The sequence below is a fragment of the Hylobates moloch genome, unplaced genomic scaffold (genome assembly GCF_009828535.3).
Source record: "Hylobates moloch isolate HMO894 unplaced genomic scaffold, HMol_V3 SCAFFOLD_6, whole genome shotgun sequence".
In the NCBI taxonomy this organism is placed as follows: Eukaryota; Metazoa; Chordata; class Mammalia; order Primates; family Hylobatidae; genus Hylobates; species Hylobates moloch.
In genome coordinates this window covers 5482610-5504593 of record NW_026652281.1, presented here as the reverse complement: position 1 = coordinate 5504593, position 21984 = coordinate 5482610, and the positions used below count along the sequence as shown (strand labels likewise).

The following is a 21984-nucleotide window of genomic DNA, read 5'->3' as shown; positions in this document are numbered from 1 at the left end:
GAGAGCAATATGAACCAATTTTTTTGAATGATGTAGAAATGAGTGTTTGTTTTATTTTGCTTTGTTTTTGAGACAAGGTCTTGCTCTGTCACCCAGGCTAGAATACAGTGGCACAACCACAGCTCCCTGCAGCCTTGACCTCGTGGGCTCAAGCAATCCTCCCACCTTAGCCTCCCAAGTAGCTGGGACTACAGTTACATGCAGCCGTGACTGGCTACTTTCTAATTGTTTTTTGTACAGGTGAGAGTCTTGCTATGTTGCCCAGGATGGTCTCGAACTCCTGAGCTCAAGTGATCCTTCTTCCTCCCAAAGTGCTGGAATTACCGGCGTGAGCCACTACACATGGCTGTTTGGTTTTTGTTTTGAACTTTTCTGTATTGAGAGTAGTTGAGTAAAGCATGCATTACTTTTATAATTTGGGAGGACACAAAACATTACTGAAAGAAAAAGAGTGAGAGAATGGTTCACAAAGTGCTGTTGGGGAACGCAGGGTGAAACCAAGCTAGCTGAATCCACACCCTTTTCATGTCAAGGTCAAGTGTGGATGAGCTTGTCTTAGGCCCTTACTCCAGTCCCCATACACCAGGTCTTCTCATTCATAATGAACACAACACCCGGAAGGTCGATGTGGATGCTGAGTTATAGGCTCTTAAAATATCTACAGTGAAATCTCTTGTTAGACAGATAAAGAGATATGATAGATACCCATATATAGAGGGGCATGTATCTATTTATCTACCTATATCTATCTATCAAGAGAATCTTTAACTCTAGCTGTAAAAAAGAATATGTCCAACTCTTGGTGTTTCATGTATCGCCCCAACACAGGACTCACCACGATAGGACCATTGCTAATTGACTTGTTTTCCTGTCTTCCTAAAAGCCCTGAAAGTTTCTTCTTTGTATCCCTGGCACCTACCACAGTGCCGGCCACACAGCAGGTGTTCCTGAAAAGTCTGTTGGGTGAATGAGAGGCAGTGGATGAATTCATGTCAGAACAGAGATCCACATGTCAGCGTACAGAGATAGAACAACAGGAGGATTAGCTTTGTCTGGGGTGGGGACAGGTCCAAGAAGGGTCAAACACGGGCAAGTAAGACTTGGAAGGGTGAATGTGTACAGTCCCCAAAGAAAAGGGGAGAGAGAGAGAGAGAGAGAGATGGGGGACAGCAATCCAGTCAGTGAGAACATAATTGAAAGATCCTTGGCTCACACCTGTAATCCCAGCACTTTGGGAACCTGAGGCAGGCAGATCACCTGAGGTCAGGAGTTTGAGACCATCCTGGCCAACATGATGAACCCCATCTCTACTAAAAATACAAAAATTAGCCAGGCATGGTGTTGGGCGCCTGTAATCCCAGCTACTCGGGAGGCTGAGGCAGGAGAATCGCTTGAACCCAGGAGGTGGAGATTGCAGTGAGCTGAGATTGAGCCATTGCACTCCAGCATGAGTGACAGAAAGACTGTCTCAAAAAATAAATACATACATACATACATACATACATAAACAAATAAATAAATAAATAAATAATTAATTAAAAAATAAAGATCCTGTAAGTGGGCTGGGTGTGCTGGCTCACACATGTCATCCCAGCACTTTGGGAGACCCAGGCACGAGGATTGTTTGAGCCCAGGGGTTCAAGGCCAGCTTGGACAACAAACTGAAACCGTGTCTCTATAAAAATCAAAAAAAAAAAAAAAAATAGCCAGATGTGGCAGCCGGCACCTGTGGTCCCAGCTGCATGAGAGACTGAGGCAGGAGGATCACTTGAGCCTGGGAGGTGGAGGCTATAGTGAGCACTACACAAAAGAAATCGCTGATCCTTCAGCAGCCATTTCCCACTCCAGCAACTCCCCACCCCCGGCAACCACTCATCTACCTTCTGTCTCTACGGATCGGCTTGTTCCGGACATTTCACATACACGGAATCATGCAATGTGTGGTCTTTTGTGTCTGGTTTCTTTCACTAAGTATTACGTCTCCAAGGTTCATCCCGCTGTAGCATGAGCGAAATGTGACAATTGATAGATAGATGGATGAAGGTTACATTCATTCATTCCATACATATTTACTGAGCACCTACTGTGTGCCAGTCTTGGGGGCCCAGTCAGGAAGAGAACTAACAGTAAACCCTGCCCTGGAGGGTTTCTGGTAGGGAAGAGAGACAATAAATCGAATAAACCAGTACATTATTTGGAATATTAGACGCTGAAAAGAGCTCAAGTGAAGCATGCGGTTGGAAGTTGGGTGGAGAGAGAGGGGATGTGACTTCAAGCAGAGTGGTCAGCAAAGGCCTCGCCGCAGGGTGGCCGCAGGGACGCTCCCGCTCAGCCCGGAAGGAAGCGAAAGGCGCGGTGCCCGTCTCGGCGACTCTGGGACAGCAAAGAGGTCCCAGCGCACGCGTCGGTGCCTCGAGGCCCGGGACCCTGCGTGTCTGGTCCCCGCCGTGGCCCTGCGTCCGTGACGGTGGGTGGCACCAGGGAGCATTTCGCGCGGCGGGGCTGGGGCCTGCCTTTGAAGGGACGGAGTCGGGCGTCGTGGTGAGGTGGACACCGGGGATCTCAGGGGCGTGGACGAGGTGGGCGTCCACCCCGCGAGCTCACCCCACGGCCCCCGCGTCCCGCCCTCCGCCGTAGGCCCCGCCCCGCGCCGCCCGGCCCCGCCTCCCCGCGGCTGCCGCCATTGGCCGAGCGCGCCGCCTCCGCCCTCGGCCTCGCACTTCCTGGCGGAGCCATGGCTGCGCAGCGGGCTGACCGGGGGTCTCCTGAACCCGGGCACCGCCGCCCCGACCGCCCGGCCCCGCCGCCGGGGCTGTCCCCGCCGCGTCCGTAGCGCGTCCTGCCAGGTGGGCCTCCGCGCGCGCCCACCCTCCAGCCCGGGACCGCCGGGAAGCCGCGCTCGGCCGGGGCAGGGGGCTGGCGGAGATCGGGAGGGTCCCCGGCCCCCGCGAGCCGCGACCCTCCTGCGCCCCTTGGTGCCGGGGCGGGCGGGTGGGCGAGCTGGGGCGCCGCGGCCGGGGGAAGAGGCCGGGAGAGGGGCCGCCGCCCCCGCAGGTGACACAGGTGCGGCCTGTGCGGACCGCCCCGCGCGTGGCAGGTGAGTGGCCCCCGCCCCGGGCCGTCGCGACTCCGCCTCCTCGCCGCTGGCTGGAGCCTGCTGGGCGGCCGTTGCGCTGAGTTCCGCCTGGGCTGCAGGGTCCGAGCGAAGGACAGCGCGGTCCCCGGAGACCCCGCCGGCGAGCCGGTGTCAGCAGCGTCGCTTTCTGCAACGATGAGGTCGGGAGGGAGCTTGGGGAGGAGGCTCTCTGGGAAACCCCCGGCCGGACGGGGCCTGCGATCCCATGTTTACTGGAAGACCTTTTCCAGTGACTTGGGATTGTCACTGTGTTTGGGGGTGGCCTTGACCCTTCACCTGCTTCTAAAAAGCGTCGGAGGCCGCTGACGTCCAACACGGGTGGAAATCAGACCCCACCCCCACGCACTTGCAGGAGACAGCAGGGAGCCTCCGGTCCCGGGAACTCTGTCTAGGTATCTTGGCCTAGAAAATAAAGCGTTGAGCGTTAGAGGGCCTGGTTGAGCCCGGGCAGGCTGCCTGGGGCGGTGGAGAGAAAGGGCACCTGCTGCTTGCTGCTCTGTGACCTTGGGCAACCCCCCCGGGGCACCCGAGCGCCAGGTCTGACTGTGGGAACGACGGTGGCACCTGTCTCAGAGAGTGAAGGTGGAATGAAGTCGGGTCCGCGGTGGGCATTGCACGAACGCTGGGTTTCTTCTCTTCCCTCTCTGGGCTCTCCAGTATCCTAGGGGCAGTCAGGAGGGCGGGGGGTGGGAACAGCTCGTCATTGTCACAAAGTTTCTAGTTTGTCGAGAGGAATCTAGTTGCCCCTTCTCTCCCTAGGGGAGTTGCACGGGACGGACTGTGCCCGAATTCATTCCTTCCATGGGAACACTGGAGTGCCCTCCCTGTGTCTCCAGTTATCTAAGAACAGTGCTGACTTCTTGTCACATTGTTCTTTATTAGTGAAGACTATTTGTTCAATAGGGAACAACCTCTTCTCATGAACTGAAATAGCAGGGGGAAAAAATCCTCTTTAAAACCGTCGTCTCAGTATGTGACTTGTGCTAATATTAGTTGGCAAAGTCCCTTCTCTGTGTTCCCTTCCATCTTTGAAGCACCTGCCCGTCCTGCCCTCCCCCGCCGCACACACACCAAAGCCTAACTCTGTCTGCAGTAATCCCCCACCCAAGAGCCAGGCAGTGTAGCCTAAGATTTAGAGAGCATGGACGCTTCCCTGAGCTGGAATCCCAATTCTGCCAGTTCCCAGCTGTGTGACACCAGGCAGGTTATTTCACCTCACTGCTCTCAGCATCCTCCAGTCACAGTGCTGGCCTCATGGGGTTGCAATGGGGACTAAGCGAGTGAAGATACAGAGAAGCACTTGGGGACAGTGTGTGTCTAGAATGTACTGTGTACATGGTAGTCATCACTGTACCACATCCTCATCTGCATCATGATATTTTTAAAGTGTGATACTCTCGAACCTGGGCCCCATTCAGCAGCGTGTCATGGTGATGGATCCAGGTTTTGAAGCTGGACAGACCGAGGCATGATTCTCGGCCGTTTACTAGCTTTGTGACCATGAGATCAGTATCCTCATCTGGAATGAGATAAGCGGTATCAGCCTGGCCAAGTATAATCGTTTTGGGGGTTAAATGAGATGGCACATGTAAGTCCCTTAGCTTGGTTCGAGGGCTGTATTCTGGGCTCCGAAATGATAACTTATCATTATAACTTTGATGTAGCCAAAAGGTAATTATTTGTAGGAAGTGAACTAAATGACATGATGTCAGATTTTAGATGATAAAGGAATGCGAGTTAAATGTTCTGTCCAATTCTAACAACCCGATGATCTCTCAGCTCAGTGTAAAAGAGTTCTTTGTAGTGCGTGGTCCTCCCTCCCTCCTTCCTCTGTGTGACTGTTTTCACTGTCATCCTTGGTATCTGCTAGCAGGGCCTGAAATTAATGAATTACCTCGAATTATGACTGCATGCTCAGAAATCCTCTTCTTCTCCTAGGGCTGAAATCTCTTTAATGATGGAGGGAAGCAGGCAGACGCGAGTGTCTCGGCCATACAAGATCAGCGAATCATCTAAGGTCTGTGAATGTTCACTCACCACCTATGTAAATTGCCTAAGAAGTGTGATCCTTTTTCTGATTGACTTATTTCTAATCACAGGCTGATTTTTTTTGTCATTGGTGTTGTCAATCTCCTTAATGACAAGTAAAGGTGGAAATGGGCAAGGAGTAGAAATTTTCGTAAAATCAGAGAGTGGGAAGTATGAGGGATGTTAGAGATGCTATGGCCAGACGTCTTCGTTTTTCCATGTGACATTCCAGAGCTTTCTTTTTGTGACACCTTGACTCATTCGTTAACCCAAGGAGGTGGATGGGACAGGAAGAAAACTGGGATTCCCATGCCTGCTTGGGGCTCAAAAACTCCAAGGACGGGTCCATTGAGAACCCAGCCTTCTACCTTAGGGTGAGGGCAACACACTGTGTACCCGGACCCCAAGGGCCGGTCATGATTCCCTGGGACCCAAGAGCAAGTGAGGGTAAGTTCCCCAGAGCCAGGCTACTGGGGGAGTTCTAATTAGAAATATGTTGCCTTTTCCCACCTGCCACATTAAACTCCAAGAGCCAGACCCGGCTGCTATACTTTCCACAAACTCCTGTCCCCACAGCTGCTATTGGTAAAGAGTGGGGGAGCCATTGGTATGAGGTTCCTGGTAAACTGTTTCCTCGTTATAAATATTCGTAATGCTCTCTGTCCTTTAGAGGTATCCCTTTTGGAGATTAAATCTTATGGCTACCTCAGATCATGGATTCTCAATGAGTATGATACTGCCCTGAAGTGGGAGAAAATTGGTTCTCTGGAGGGTGGAAGGAATTTTACTCCTTGTATGCATAAGACACAATTATACATACAGTACATGAGCAGACATACAGTGCATCTGTGATGTTAAAATTTTGCTGGGGAGGCTATTAGGGAAAAAAATCTTAGGAGCCTTCTTGGGGGACAATAATGAAAAAAGATACAGAAACACTTCTTAGGATGAAGGGAGCTGGGAGCAGCCTATAGAGTTGAGAAAAAGGGGAAAAGAGATTCTACAGATTCTAAAAGAAAAACTGGCTGTCATTTTCAAGAGAGGTTGGCTCTCCTGAAATATGACCTCCTGTTCTCACGTGAGTTCCCCAAGAAGGTTCCTGCCAAGCCCAGCTTTATCGAATGTGAAAACCCAGAGAGTCCTTGCTGCTTGCTCACAAGGGCTTTGTTTGGGAGCTTGGCTTGGGAGACACTGCTGCTTTCTAAGTTTGACAGCACTGGAAGTGTTTGTCCCTTAACGCCAGGACCCTGAGTTTGTTTCTCTCTGAACTGAATCTCTTAGGACGAGGGTTCTTTGTCACTGGATGATGTTTCTAACTTTTTTTTTTTTTTTTTTGAGACAGGGTGTTGCTCTGTCACTTAGGTTGGAGTACAGTGGTGCGATCAAAGCTCACTGCAGCCTCTACCTCCTGGGTGAGCCTCCCACCTCAGCCTCCTGAGGAGCTGGGACTACAGGTGTGTGCCGCCACGCCCAGCTAATTTTTGTATTTTTGGTAGAGACAGGGTTTCACCATGTTGGCCAGGATGGTCTTGATCTCTTGACCTCGTGACCCGCCAGCCTTGGCCTCCCAAAGTGTTGGGATTACAGGCATGAGCCACCGTGACTGGCCTGTTTCTTTTTATTTTTAAAAAGTGTACCCATGAATTTCTAGGCATTAAACGCACCTATGTTGCCAGCACCCAGTGGGGCAAAAAACAGAATACTACCAAACCCTCCGAGTTGTTACACTCAAGATGGTCGCTGTAGGCCAGGCACGGTGGCTCACGCTTGTAATCCCAGCACTTTGGGAGGCCGAGGCGGGCGGATCACGAGGTGAGGAGATCGAGACCACAGTGAAACCCCGTCTCTACTAAAAATACAAAAAAATTAGCCAGGCGTGGTGGCGGGCGCCTGTAGTCCCAGCTACTCGGAGAGGCTGAGGCAGGAGAATGGCGTGAACCCGGGAGGCGGAGCTTGAAGTGAGCCGAGATTGCGCCACTGCACTCCAGCCTGGGCGACAGAGCGAAACTCTGTCTCAAAAAAAAAAAAAAAAAAGATGGTCGCTGTCCCACCCCCACCACTGTGGTTTCATCCGCTTTTGAACTTTATCTCAATGGGATCCGAGGTCGGCTACTCTTGTGTGTGGCTTCTTTTGTGCAACATTGTGCCTCTGAGCCTCACCCGTGTTGCTGCATGTGGTTTGTAGTGGTAGATTGTGCATTCTCAGCATGTTGGCATCTTCGCACTGTGTGGCCACAGTGTCTGTTCACCTGTCTGCCCTAAGATGTGTTGCTCAGCCAGGCACAGTGGCTCACGCCTGTAATCCCAGCATCCTGGGAGGCCAAGGTGGGAGGATCTCATAAGCTCAGGAGTTTGAGACCAGCTTGGACAACGTGGCTAAACCTCATCTCTACAAAAGATACAAAAATTAGCCGGGCCTGGTGGCATACACCTGTAGTCCCAGCTCCTCAGGAGGCTGAGGTGGAAGGCTCACTTGAGCCCAGGAGGTGGAAGGCTCACTTGAGCCCAGGAGGTAGAGGTTGCAGTGAGCTTTGATCGCACCACTGTACTCCAACCTAAGTGACAGAGCAAGACCCTGTCTCAAAAAAAAAAAAAAGTGTTGTTCCATGTTGATGCCAAATTCTTTTTCCACATCTAATACCCCGTACCTGCTGCCTCCTCCCAGGTGTAAGCCCCTGACAACCTGAGTTTCTCCCTCTGCTCGGCCTTGCATCTGATTAAGGCACTAAAATAGGAAATAGAGAAATGAACAGGACTCATATCATCAGAGAATGCTGTGGATTGGAGTTTCTAAGTTACCTGAAATGCGGAAACTCTGTTACCAATGTCCCTTTATAATTGGGAAATTGGCCAGGCGCAGTGGCTCACGCCTGGAATCCTAGAACTTTGGGAGGCTGAGGTGGATGGATCACTTGAGGTCAAGAGTTCGAGGCCAACATGGTGAAACCCTGTCTCTACTGATTATATATATATATATATGGACCAGGAGCGGTGGCACCTGAGGTCAGGAGTTTAAGACCAGCCTAGCCAAAATGGCAAAACCCTGCCTCTACTAAAAATACAAAATTAGCCGGGCATGGTGGTACATGCCGGTAGTCCCAGCTACTCAGGAGGCTGAGGCAGGAGAATCGCCTGAACCTGGGAGGCGGAGGCTGCAGTGAGCCGAGATTGAGTCACTGCACTCCAGCCTGGGCAACAGAGGGAGGCGCTGTATCAAAAAAAAAAAAGGGAACTAGTGTGCCTGTGTTTTTGGAAAGTCGTCGTCTATGCAGCTGTGCCAAAACACCAGAAGCAGATTGCAGCTGATTGTACCCGGGTACAGCATCGCTCCAGCCCACTTAGAACAGAAACCCAGTTTTGGAAACAACGCTCTTCTTGCCCCTTGCCCCAACTCACTGGAGCCGGTGTCTCCCCTCGGCAGCCGTTCACTGGGGCTTTCCCCAGTCCCGCCCCCTGGGCTCTTTCATTTTTTACACTGCATTCTGGGGTTGTGTGTATCTCCATCTAAGCGTGGTAGGGCCAGCACCCTCACCAGCATGGAGACAGCCAGGGGCCCCGGGTGGCGGATAGCCGCCTCATGCCCTCATGTGCGTCTCTCAGGCCGCTAAGCCTGTATCATGACTTGATCACCTGCCACTGTAGTACTTTTTAATTTCCTTCCTTCAGCTCGCATCCAAGAGGGGCCTCCGCTCAGTGTCTTCCTGCATAATGAGAAGCTGAGGCCTAGAACAGTGGCTTATACCTGTAATCCCAGCACATTGGGAGGCTGAGGCAGGAGGATCATTTGAACTCAGGAGCTCAGGATCAGCCTGGGCAATGTAGTGAGACCCCATTTCTAAAAAAATAAAAGTAAAAAATAGCTGGATATGGTGGCACACACCTGTAGTCCCAGCTGCCAAGGAGGCTGAAGCAGAGGGATTGCTTGAGACTAGTTTTGTTTTGTTTTGTTTCGTTTTGTTTTGTTTTTGAGATGGCGTTTTGTTCATGTTGCCCAGGCTGGAGTGCGATGGCTCACTGCAACCTCTGCCTCCGGAGTTCAAGTGATTCTCCTGCCTCAGCATCTTGAGCAGTTGGGATGACAGGCGCCCGCCACCACACCCAGCTAATTTTGTATTTTTAGTAGAGATGGGGTTTCACCATGTTGGTCAGGCTGGTCTCGAACTCCTGACCTCAGGTGACCTGCCCGCCTTGGCCTCCCAAAGTACTGGGATTCCAGGCGTGAGCCACCGTGCCCTGCTGAGCCTAGGAGTTTCAGGCTACAGTGATCTCTGATCTACTGTTGCATGCCAGCCTGGGAAACAGAACAAGACCCTGTTTGTAAAATTGAGAAAAAATTTAAAAGCCTAGTGTAGGCCAGCGTGGGTCTCTCTGTGAGTAACCAGGATAAATGGAGATCTCCACATGTGTGACCTGTGAACCGAAAAGCCAGCCTAGAATGGAAGAGCGGGAGAGCCTGCCCTCTGAACTCAGAAGGAAATGCCAGGTCGGATCTGTTTGGCGTCCTCCACAGGCTGTGAGAATGTGGCCTGCTCCTGTAACATGGACAGAGAAGTTGCTGTTGGAATTGACTGGACATGGAAATACCACAGGGAAATAAAGTGTCTCAATGACAAATGCATGCACGGCAACAAAAAGAAGATTCGAAGGGGAAGAAAAAAATAAAACCTACTGCTGTAGGACACATGTTAAGAAGTAACTTTTAAGAATTCAGAGCCTGGGCAGCTTAGGGAGACCCTGTCCGTCCAAATTGTAAAAATCAGACAGGCGTGGTAGCGTGTGCCTGTAGTCCCAGTTACTCAGGAGGCTAAGGCGGAAGAATCACTTGAGCCCAGGAGGTCAAGGGCAACGTAGTGAGACCTCCTCTCTACAAAAAATTTTTAAAATTAGCCAGGCGTGGTGGCACACACCCGTTGTCCCAGCTACTCAGGAGGCTGAGGTGGGTGAATCACTTGAGCCCAGGAGGTCAAGGGTGCATTGAGCCGAGATTGTGCCTCTGCACTCTAGCCTGGGCAACAGAGTGAGACCCTGTCTCCAAAAAAAAAAAAAAAAAAAAAAAGGTTGAACCACATACCTGCTAATACCTAATAGCCCTCGGTCAGTTTTCCTCCTCTCACCGCATTTCCCCTCTTCAGGCTTAGTGCCCAGCTAGTTCTTTACCTCAGTCACCCTGGAATAGACCAGCTATCTATGTGATAGTTTTCAGTTATCTGTTTCTCCCTCTGTTGAATTCATTCATTTATATATTTAAAGACAGGGTTTCTTTTTGTCATCCAGGCTGGAGTGCAGTGGCACAATCATGGCTCACTGCAGCCTCAAGCTCCTGGGCTTGAGCGATCCTCCTGCCTCAGCCTCCTGAGTAGCTGGGACTACAGGCGAATGCCACCACGCCCAGCTAATTTTTAAATATTTTGTTAAGACAGGAATCTCGCTCTGTTGCCCGGGTTGGTCTTGAACTTCCTGACCTCAAGTGATTCTCCCACTTCAGTGTCACAAAGCATTGAGATTACAGGTGTGAGCCACCATGCCTGGCTTGAATTGTTGTCTTGTTTGGTTTGGGGTTTTTTTGGTTTGTTTTTTGTTTTTTCTTGTTGTTTGTTTTGTTTGTTTTTTGTTTTTTGAGACGGAGTTCTTGCTCTGTCTCCCAGGCTGGAGTGTAGTGGTGTGATCTCGGCTCACTGCAACCTCCATCTCCTGGGTTCAAGCAATTCTCCTGCCTCAGCCTCCTGAGTAGCTAGGATTACAGGCACACGCCACCATGCCTGGCTAAATTTTGTATTTTTAGTAGAGACAGGGTTTCACCATGTTGGCCAGGCTGCTCTCAAACTCCAGTAGCCGGGCTGTCGTCTCAGCCACTCAGGAGGCTGAGGCAGGAGAATCACTTGAACCCGGGAGGCACAGGTTGCAGTGAGCTGAGGTTGTGCCACTGCACTCCAGCTTGGGTGACAGAGCAAGGCTCTGTTTAAAAAAAAAAAAAAAAAGAAAGAAAGAAATTATATTAATAAGAGAAGGAAGCAAAAAACACACGATACACAGGCATACTCAGAAACACCTGTACTTCCTGCAGTGCCCTCTGATGCAGCATTTTATTTCCTGTTTTCTTCAATTTCATTTTGTTGAAAATGGTGGTCAGGACCCACTGGGTTGGACCAGGGCTGAGCAGGCTGCTGTGCTGTTTCTGATGTGTCTTCTCTGTCCAGGTATACCGCTGGGCCGACCACTCAAGCACGGTGCTGCAGCGGCTGAACGAGCAGCGTCTCCGCGGCCTCTTCTGCGACGTCGTCCTGGTGGCCGATGAGCAGCGTGTGCCAGCCCACCGCAACCTGCTGGCCGTGTGCAGCGACTACTTCAACTCCATGTTCACCATCGGCATGCGGGAAGCTTTCCAGAAGGAGGTGGAGCTGATTGGCGCCTCCTATATCGGGCTCAAGGCTGTGGTGGACTTCCTGTACGGCGGGGAGCTGGTGCTGGATGGCGGCAACATTGACTATGTCCTGGAGACAGCTCACCTGCTGCAGATCTGGACGGTAGTAGACTTCTGCTGCGAGTACCTGGAGCAGGAGGTGAGCGAGGACAACTACCTGTACCTGCAGGAGCTGGCCTCCATCTACAGCCTCAAGCGACTTGATGCCTTCATCGACGGCTTCATCCTGAACCACTTCGGCACACTGTCCTTTACCCCCGACTTCCTGCAGAACGTCTCCATGCAGAAGCTGTGTGTCTACCTGAGCAGCAGCGAGGTGCAGCGGGAGTGTGAGCACGACCTCCTGCAGGCCGCCCTGCAGTGGCTGACACAGCAGCCCGAGCGTGAGGCCCACGCCCGCCAGGTGCTGGAGAACATCCACTTCCCGCTTATCCCCAAGAACGACCTGCTGCACCGCGTCAAGCCGGCCGTGTGCTCGCTGCTGCCCAAGGAGGCCAACTGCGAGGGCTTCATTGAGGAGGCTGTGCGCTACCACAACAACCTGGCGGCCCAGCCCGTCATGCAGACCAAGCGCACGGCGCTGCGCACCAACCAGGAGCGCCTGCTGTTTGTGGGCGGCGAGGTCTCCGAGCGGTGTCTGGAGCTCAGTGACGACACCTGCTACCTGGACGCCAAGAGCGAGCAGTGGGTCAAAGAGACGCCACTGCCCGCCCGGCGGAGCCACCACTGTGTCGCAGTGCTGGGGGGCTTCATCTTCATCGCCGGCGGCAGCTTCTCACGGGACAACGGAGGGGATGCGGCCTCCAATCTTCTTTATAGGTATGACCCCCGCTGTAAACAGTGGATCAAGGTGAGATTAAAGCCAGATTATTTCTTTTCTCTTGAGGACTCTCGGTTTCCTTAACCTAGCCTTGACTTTCCTTACCTCTCTGGGGCCTTGACAACTATCCTGCTTCTGAACGAGGTGTGACGATAAAGTGACGAGCAGCATACCCTGGGCCTACACCCTGGACAGGGAGAGGGAGAGCCGACCCACCCCTTCGAGGGGTCCGTCGTCGTTCAGAGCAGCGCTGCCGGCGGGGCTTTCTGTGCAGATGGAAGGGTCTGTCTGTACTTCCCGATACGGTAGCCACAGCCACATGTGGCGACTGAGCCCTTGCAATGTGGCCAGTGCGACTGAAGAAGTCAGTTTTCAATTTTATTTCACTTTAACCGATTGATGTGTAGTGTGTGTGGCCACACGAGGCGTGGCTACCCTATTGGACAGTAGCATGGGTCTAGATGTTTGATCCGTGGTTCAATGTCCCCAGGTCCTGGAGTCTCTGTGGGGCTCCTCTGGAAGCATTTTGGGAGATAGTTTCAGGAGGCCACTAGTGCTCACACCTGGCCCTTGGGCATGTATTGTGGCCTGATTCTGGGAAGAGCGTGGGCCTTGATGTCAGACCTGAGGTCTCATCCCTGCCTGGCTAAGTCATAGCTAGGAAATTTCAGATTCTTGTCCCCTCCACATTTTGGGTTCCCCTTCTGGGAATATACATGGGGGACAGGGAGTGCAGTAGCTCATGTTGATTGGCAAGCCCCTGGCATAGGGAAGGTGTCTCCTTTCTGCTCGGAGCGCTCACCAGCCACTCGCTCCCCAGGACAGTCCGTCTCAGCCTTTATATTCACACCTCAGCGTCACGCCCAACTCAGTGCTGTTCTCAGCTCAAAACTCAGTCAGAATGGACTCCAGCTGACCTTTTGATTTTACTCTCAGAAATCTGAGACCGCCGTCCAAGGTCGAAGTCTCGCCACTGGAAAGGGTCCCTGGCTTTGGAGCGTCCTCCCCGAAGTCTGGCAGCAGTGGCAGCCTGAACCTTGCCTCCCGCGGGAACTTGCTTTTGCTCCGTGTGTGTTTGGCTTGGATTCGTTTAAAAAAAAGAAAAAAAAAAAAAAAAGTTGGCTCTTCTACTTTTTTTTTTTTTTTTTTTTTTTTTTTGAGACAGAGTTGTTCTGTCACCCAAGCTGGAGTGCAGTGGCACGATCTTGGCTAATTGCAACCTCCGCCTCCCAGGTTCAAACAATTCTGGTGCCTCAACCTACCGAGTAGCTGGAATTACAGTCGCCCGCCACCACACCTGGCTAATTTTTGTATTTTTAGTAGAGACGGGGTTTCACCATGTTGGCCAGGCTGGTCTCGAACTCCGTGACCTCAGGTAATCCACCCACCTTGGCCTCCCAAAGTGCCGGGATTACAGGCGTAAGCCAGCGCGCCCGGCCTCTTCTGTTTAATTTCCTGTCAAATGCCACATCCTGCTCTGTTAACACAGAGTGGCAGAGCAGCACTAACTTTACAAATCTGATGCGGGGAGAGGAAAGATGAATTTTTATTTCATAAAGCCACTAGATCAGCAATTCTGACCCCTGTGACCCACAGAGTTCCCATCCACCCGGCTGTCCACATGACCAGACAAGTTCGGGGGTTCAGAGCATCTCCATACCCCTTTTGGGGACTCAGAGCGTCTCCATCCCACTTTTGGGGATTCAGAGCATCTTGGTGAAACCTCAGGGGCTCAGAGCTCCCGCCTGAAGAAGCCCTCTTTATTCAGGTGCAGTTCCCTTTCCCAAACATTCTTCGCAGCTGCGCGTTCAGCAGACACATTTGGGACACGCAGCGCCAGATGTTGATGCTCTCCTGGGTTCGGGGAAGGGAAAGTACAGGTATCTCACCTCCACAGGTGGCCTCCATGAACCAGCGCCGTGTGGATTTCTACCTTGCCTCCATCGAAGACATGCTGGTGGCTGTCGGCGGCCGGAATGAGAACGGAGCGCTCTCTTCGGTAGAGACGTACAGTCCGAAGACTGACTCCTGGTCCTATGTGGCCGGCTTGCCAAGGTGATCTGGGGCTTGGTGGAAGGCTCTCCAAATGGGATGTTTTAAGGGACATAGTTCAGTCCACGTGCCTCACTTTCTGGGCATGTTGGCCTCCAGTTCCAGGAATGAAATCTTCTGGCTTGTCGGGAAGAGTGGGTACACCATGAGGGGCAGAGGGCGTAATGGTGCACAGTCCGGGCTGCGGTTTCAGACTTAGGGCAAGGGTCAGCTCTGCTGCCATGACGGACATCCCTCCATGGCTGAGTCTGTGCAGTTGCTGAGTTTCAGAGGGTGAGGGCCTGACCTGAGGATCTCCCTGAGCTTGGGCAGGAGGAGTTCAAAGAGACGGGGGTATCTGTGCTAGATCTAAGCCTCAAGCATGGGTCTCCACCCTGCCCGGCCTTTAGTTCCTCATCTGTAGAGGGAGACGATAATCATACCCACCCCACAATACTGTTGCGCAGAGCAGATGCGGTGCTCTTTGTGAAACCTGCATCCACATGCAGGGAGTGCCCCCGGGTGGCCGCCTCACCCTCCTCAGTCTCCCCTGCGTTCCGACGTGCATGTATCGAGCATTTATTATCTGCATGGGATTAGCAGAAGGTGCACACCCTTTTTTCCACCAGTTCCCTGTTGCCGCACCCGGCAGTGCACTTTCTGAGCCAGTCTTTGCTGTGGAATACATCCAGGTGTCCCTAAGAGTTAGAAGTGTGTGGGGTAAGCGCTCGTGTTTCTGTTTTTCTCACACGGATTCTCTCTCTGTCGCCCAGGCTGGAGTGCAGTGGCGCGATCTTGGCTCACCGCAACCTCTGCCTCCTGAGCTCAAGCAGTTCTCCTGCCTCAGCCTCCTGAGTAGCTGGGACTGCAGGCGCCTGCCACCATGCCCAGCTAATTTTTGTATTTTTGGTAGAGACAGGATTTCACCATGTTAGCCAGGCTGGTCTTGAACTCCTGGCCTCAAGAGATCCGCCCACCTCAGCCTCACAAAGTGCTGGGATGACAGGCATCAGCCACTGCACCTGGCCATATTGATCCTTTCTTATTCACTAAAGGCCCTGGTTTACATCAGGGTTCCCACTTTCTGGCACAATTCTGTGGGTTTTGAGGAACACAAAGCAACATGAATCCACCATTACAACATCACGCAGAATCATTTCACTGCCCTAAACCCCCGTGTGTGCCCTGTCCATCCCTCCCTCCCCTCTCCCCACAGCCCCTGGCAGTCACTGATTTTGCTGTCTCTATGGTTGTAGGCGAAACTTTCCCCGAGTGCCAGCACAGTTAGAATTGGACTGTATGTCGTATTTGCTCTTTGATGTGTGATTCATCGGGTGCGTGTGTGCCTGCTAGCTCATCGTTCTGGTCGTTTCCAGCCATTGTGAAAAGGGTGATGGTCCTGTGATTATTCCCATTTCCCAGATGGGGCAAGGGAGACTCAGAGAGAATGAAGCTGGGTTCTGGCCCAGGCGGCCTGACTGCAAAGCTGTCCACTTCCCTGCCCTGCCCCACCATTTCTTTGCTAATGACGGCTACTGTCTATAGAGTGTTCGTGGGGTGCCCACTCCCTATATTCTTAAATCCTCATGGCCCCCTAAGACGGCACGCTGTTTTCCGGCTCGGGGAGGGTAAGCCTGGCACAGCCCTGAGCTCTCCCTCTGTCTCTGCCCGTCGACCCTGCAGGTTCACGTACGGCCACGCGGGCACCATCTACAAAGACTTCGTGTACATCTCGGGGGGCCACGACTACCAAATCGGCCCCTACCGCAAGAACCTGCTGTGCTACGACCACCGGACAGACGTGTGGGAGGAGCGGCGGCCCATGACCACGGCACGCGGCTGGCACAGCATGTGCAGCCTGGGTGACAGCATCTACTCCATCGGGGGCAGCGATGACAACATCGAGTCCATGGAGCGCTTCGACGTGCTGGGCGTGGAGGCCTACAGCCCGCAGTGCAACCAGTGGACCCGCGTGGCGCCGCTGCTGCACGCCAACAGCGAGTCGGGCGTGGCGGTGTGGGAGGGCCGCATCTACATCCTGGGCGGCTACAGCTGGGAGAACACTGCTTTCTCCAAGACCGTGCAGGTGTACGACCGTGAGGCCGACAAGTGGAGCAGAGGCGTCGACCTGCCCAAGGCCATCGCTGGCGGGTCCGCCTGTGTCTGCGCCCTGGAGCCGCGGCCAGAGGACAAGAAGAAGAAAGGCAAAGGCAAGAGGCACCAGGACCGGGGCCAGTGACCCCAGCTGCGCCTCCTGGGACCATCGTCACCGTCAACCTTCCAGGGCTCTGTAGACCAGCAGCAACTTCTTAGTATTCCGGAAACATGATGTACAACTTAGCAGCTTTTTTTACTTTTATGATTCTGGGTATTTCTATGACATCACAGTAACCAATTAAATACTCTCTGTAACTTTCCATATCTTGCTTGAATAACTAACCCTGGGCCCAGGCAGTGAGCAAGCCCTTGTATCTTCGCAGGTCTTTGCCCCGTGTTACGATTCCTCATGGGTCCTTGCTAACCGTCCCCCTGAGAGTAGCTGGCACATGGGTTACACACAAATTTCTGTAGTGAAGCTTGGGGCCTCAAAGGGATCTCTTAGGTCACCTAGTCCAAGCCTCCCCAAACCTGGCTGAACTTTTAAGGATACAGATTCCTGAGCCCCGCTCAGAATTATGGAATCCAAAACCACCAGGAACGGGGGTGAGGTGGTGCCCAGAAACTGTATTTTAACTGGTTCTTGGAATTCTGGGTATTAGCCACATCTGGGAATCACTGGCAAGGTCCAGTGTGTTTGTTTTATAAGTGAGTGCACAGAGACCACCCTGAGGGTGAGTGAGTGACCAGGGGCCACGCAGCTCGCTGGACTGTCAGGTGAGACGTGGTGACTTCCCGCTGAGGAGCTGTTCTCCGTATCAGGTGAGCGGTGTTTCTGAATAATTCCATCTTTCCTCATTGGAAACCTTCTTGAATTCTAAAACGTTACAGGTAACCGAAAACAAAAAAAGGTGTGAAGCTGGCCGGGCGCGGTGGCTCACGCTTGTAATCCCAGCACTTTGGGAGGCCGAGGCGGGCGGATCACGAGGTCAGGAGATCGAGACCACGGTGAAACCCCGTCTCTACCAAAAATACAAAAAAAAATTAGCCGGGCGTGGTGGCGGGCGCCTGTAGTCCCAGCTACTCGGAGAGGCTGAGGCAGGAGAATGGCGTGAACCCGGGAGGCGGAGGTTGCAGTGAGCCGAGATCGCGCCACTGCACTCCAGCCTGGGCGACAGAGCAAGACTCCGTCTCAAAAAAAAAAAAAGATGTGAAGCTCTTTATTAATATTTTTGTGTAATTTGTGCATTTTTTTCCTTTTTTTTCCTGAAGCCACTGTCTTTCACATTACTGATGTACTGAGCTCCCAAATCTGTTTATTTCTCAGGAAAGAAAAAGTGAGCGCTGTGGAATTTGCCATCGTTCTCTATGACTCTATCTTGAGGTGCTGTTGAAAGTTCCTGCACAGAGGAGCACATGTGGATCCCCGAGAAGGCAGTGGAGGGCTCCCTAACCCCCCGCCAGGTCCTGCCCTAGTTTTCTGCTTCTAAGTAGTTTCGTGCTGCTGGGCAAATTCTCGAACAAGTCCATGTGTTCCCTTCTCCATCCCCCTTAGCCACAGGATTAGATGGAATACCCTCCAGGCTCCTCGGGTGATAGGGCCATTCAGCCTCTGAGCTGTTCATACCCGGATGGCTTCCCCTTCAGGATGTGGAGCTGGCCTGCACTGACTCCTGCAAACAGTTCCTAGAGCAGGTGTCAGGGTCGCTTGCCCTTTAAGAGGGCTCTTAGCTGCCCGAGTGGATGAGAAACGTGCAGAACTATGGGAGGATAGGAGTGTGATGGGTTTTAAGCATGAGCCAAGGAAGGCATGAATGAGCTGTACCTCACCCAATATCTGATGGCAGAGATCAGTAAACTTCAGGATGTGCTTCATCTTAAATCCTAGTCTAACACCAGTCTTCCTGCAGACAGTTCCGAGAGCAGGTCTCGATGTCGCTTGCCCTTTAAGAGGGTTCTCAGCTGCTCGAGTGCATGGGGATCAATGTGTTAAGATTGATATTAGACTAGGAAAAAAATCTTAGTTAACTTTTATTTCCCTTTCTTCTGCTGCTTTGCTGCACCTCCTTTCCCTTCCCTTCAGGGCTTACGGTGGTTCTCACTGGTCTGTTTATGTAGCCATCCAGAAGAGATGAGAGCATTTTGGGGACTGAAAGCTTCAATAGCCAACTTACTGCCGTCCGTGGTTAGTGAGGAGGGCAGTCTGCATATTCAGCTAGGTAGTTATTTGCATGTGAAGTTCCTGGAGGCTTACAGACTGCTGAGAGGTTCTGCAAGGCGTACCAACAGGCCAAAAGGCTGTAAACTCTTCTTGCAGCTCTGCAGCATTCCGGTGTATGAAAGGTTCTGAGAAGTCTCAACCCAGCATTTCCAAACTTCTTTGAGCCTAAAACTCTTTTGTCTCATACCTAGTCCCAGACCCCCACAAAACATATTTTGCAGAACTTCTGCCAACTTTGGGATAGCTTACCCCCTTCCTGTTCGGGAAAGGTTTTATTGCTTGTAGACCCCTCAGAAGGCAGGGTATGCTGTACATGGGCTGTTCTCCCCATCTCAGCCTGGGTCATGAACAAACGGGCAGTTGTTTGGCCTGAATCTCGGGGCAAGTTGGGGAGAGCACACAGACTCTGTGAGTGATTTGGGGAGTGGGATAGCTTTGACCTTGGGGAGAGGACAGCCATTGGTTTTTAGCCTAAGCCAGCTCTTTTATGTTTTGCTTCTGGGACTTGTCCCTGGAAATGTGTGAGCTTCTGGCCTGTATTCTGATTTTCTTGTGCCTCATCAGTTACATACGACGTCCTGCGCCTAATATTTTGTGATGTCTCTCCTGATACTATTAAGGTGGTTTGTAATTTATATGGCTTTGAATCTAGTATTACTAAGGTTGGGAGCACTCCTTTAAAGGGAGGATAAACAAGTTTCATCTTGTGGGCCAACTTCTAATATTTGACGGTGGCTACACTGTGACAAGAAAGGTTTTTGAGCTTGTTGGGGTCAATGGATGGGCACAAGGGCACCCAGTGGTGGTACCTGGGCCAGGTTTTTGTTACTTGTCTTTTTAAGTTGAAAATTCACCCTACTGTGCAGTCTAACTGAAAATGGAAGAGACTACGCCTGGGCAACATGGCAAAACCCCATCTCTACAAAAAAATTGCAAAAGATTAGCCAGGGATGGTGGGGCATGCGGTTGTCCCACCTACTTGGGAGGCTGAGGTGGGAGAATCACCTGAGCCTGGGAGGTTGAGGCTGCAGTGAGCTATGATCACACCACTGCACTCTAAGCTGGGTGACAGAGTGAGACCCTGTCTCAAAAGAATAAAATGTTTTTTAACTCAGATGGGCAGAGTTTGGGCTGTACCTATGCAGTGGCCATTTGAACTACACAGTCACGATAGTGGGCTTTTAAAGTAGAGTGATGAAGGCACAGGTGCTTGCAGGCTGCCATTTTGAGATGGAAACAGCCACACGTGTCATCATGTTAAACTGTCAGTGTTTCAAGCTGTTCTGCTTGAATTTTGAAGACACCTGGATCTTTTTTTTTTTTTTTAATATTTCAAAATAAGCATGGCAGGCTTCTACTGAGGTTTGGACTTTTCTTATTTCTAAAGAATTAGAGTTGTAACTTCATATTAGTTGTAAGTTTGGGGTTTGGTCTTCACCCAAGTTGGAAAGCTGTTTGCTTTAGACATAAATGTATTATAAAAATAGAAGGGAGGGAGTAGAAAGCTCATGAACCCTTGTTACTTATAGCAAACTTCCTGCTGTTTAAAATGCACAGAGATTATTTTATCAGCTGTGCTTAGCACGCAATTGATATTTTTATCGTTCTGCCATTTTATTGAGGCTATCAAGTGGGACTTCAGACCTAGCTCTGAGCAGGACCGCGTGTGTGTATTTGTATTGAGTGCCCTCACTCATGATAAGGTGACTTCATGGAGACCCAGAAACTAACCCTAAGGGGTGTTCAACTTTGAGGTGCGCATCCAAATGCTGAGAGGAAGTGGGGTCCATCCTCTGAGGTCTAGGGTCCTACTTTGTGAGCTGAGGTGTGTTCACCTGTGGTGCAGTGTACCTCGGCCCCTAAGCCAAGTGATCGTTCAATGACTTGCAGCAATGTGGGAAGTGAAGGGACCCCTGCCACACCCCCCACCACCCCCTGTAGAGTCACTGACCTTCATCCTTCACCCTGGTCCTCCATGGTGCAGCAGCATCTCATGGGCCTTGTGGCTCTCGGAGCTCGTGGTTGGAACCCCGTCCACTGGTCCCAAACCTGGAGGGGCAGCTGCAGATGAGGTTGAGACCTCCTGGTGTCTCCGTGGATTCTGAGTGCCTGGGAGGGGAGGGGAGGGGGTGGCATCCTGGCCTCCAGGATAAATGCCTGGAGTATAGGGCAGCGCCACAGGTACTTGGAGACCCTGTCCTGCGCATCTGCCAAGCCTGGCAGTTTTTAGAGTTTTTTGAAATGTTTTGATACTTTTTGATACAATTTGCTAATAACCGTTTTGTAGAATGCCTGCCGGGATTTTCCACCTGATCCCTTTCCTCCGGCCGCTTGATTTGTGCTGGACAACAAATGGCCAGTGGTCAGTACCAGGACCTCGCCTCGTGTGGCTTTGTCTTGGATCTTGCCCTTCTCCATCGCTGATGCAATACAGCTCTAGAATTTTGTGAAGTTGCGTGCAAAGTTGCATGCAGCCCGTGGGTGTGACTGTCTCAGGCCCCCAGCTGATTTGCCAAGAGGAAACCTTAACCCCCTTGAGAGGGTCTGCATTTCTTCTAGAGCTCCTACCTCAGTGGTGTGCACAGAGTTGGAGAGACACCTGAGGGCTGGTCCACGTCTCACCTTTGCCATACGGGTCATTTCTTGATCAAATATATGACTGGGGTCCTGGTTTACTCCCGTCCACCCTTTCTTTTAAAGTATTCTTAACATGAAATCCACAAAAGCGGAAACAATGAACCATTCTTGCACTTTGCAGAATCATTGTCCTTAGCTTTAGAGGTTGTTAATTTCTTGTTTTTAACATGAACAGAATGTGTGGTTCTGAAGGTGTGTAGGGGTCTCAAGAAATTGTCTTTTGTGGCCGGGCGCGGTGGCTCACACCTGTACTCCCAGCACTTTGGGAGTCCAAGGGGGATGGATCACCTGAGGTCAAGAGTTTGAGACCACCCTGACCAACATGGTGAAACCCCGTCTCTACTAAAATACAAAAATTAGGTAGTCGTGGTCGCCTGTAATCTCAGCTCTTCGGGAGGCTGAGGCAGGAGAATTGCTTGAACCCAGGAGGCAGAGGTTGCAGTGAGCTGAGATTGCGCCACTGCACTCCAGCCTGGGTGACAGAGTAAGACTCTGTCTCAAAAAAAAAAAAAAAGAAAAAGAAAAAAGAAAAGAAATTGTCCTTTGGTTGCCTTAGTTACCAGAGTTGAATGAATGTACACGTTTCGGTAGTG

General features: G+C 51.6%; 1 protein-coding gene across 3 annotated transcripts; it reads left to right on the top strand.

The window, feature by feature from the left end:
- The first annotated feature begins 2726 nt into the window (after positions 1-2726).
- KLHL36 (kelch like family member 36) lies at positions 2727-16853 on the top strand. Of its 3 annotated transcripts, none has more exons than XM_032156296.2 (5): positions 2727-2846; positions 5075-5153; positions 11362-12435; positions 14303-14460; positions 16120-16853. In XM_032156296.2, the coding sequence occupies exons 2-5, from the start codon at positions 5091-5093 to the stop codon at positions 16673-16675; spliced, it is 1851 nt and encodes a 616-aa protein (XP_032012187.1). In that variant the 5' UTR covers positions 2727-2846; positions 5075-5090; the 3' UTR covers positions 16676-16853. The 3 variants fall into 3 exon arrangements, with proteins under 3 accessions (XP_032012187.1, XP_032012188.1, XP_058296412.1); XM_032156297.2 differs by lacking the exon at positions 2727-2846 and adding an exon at positions 2957-3097; XM_058440429.1 differs by lacking the exon at positions 2727-2846 and adding an exon at positions 3140-3276.
- The last annotated feature ends 5131 nt before the right edge of the window (positions 16854-21984 follow it).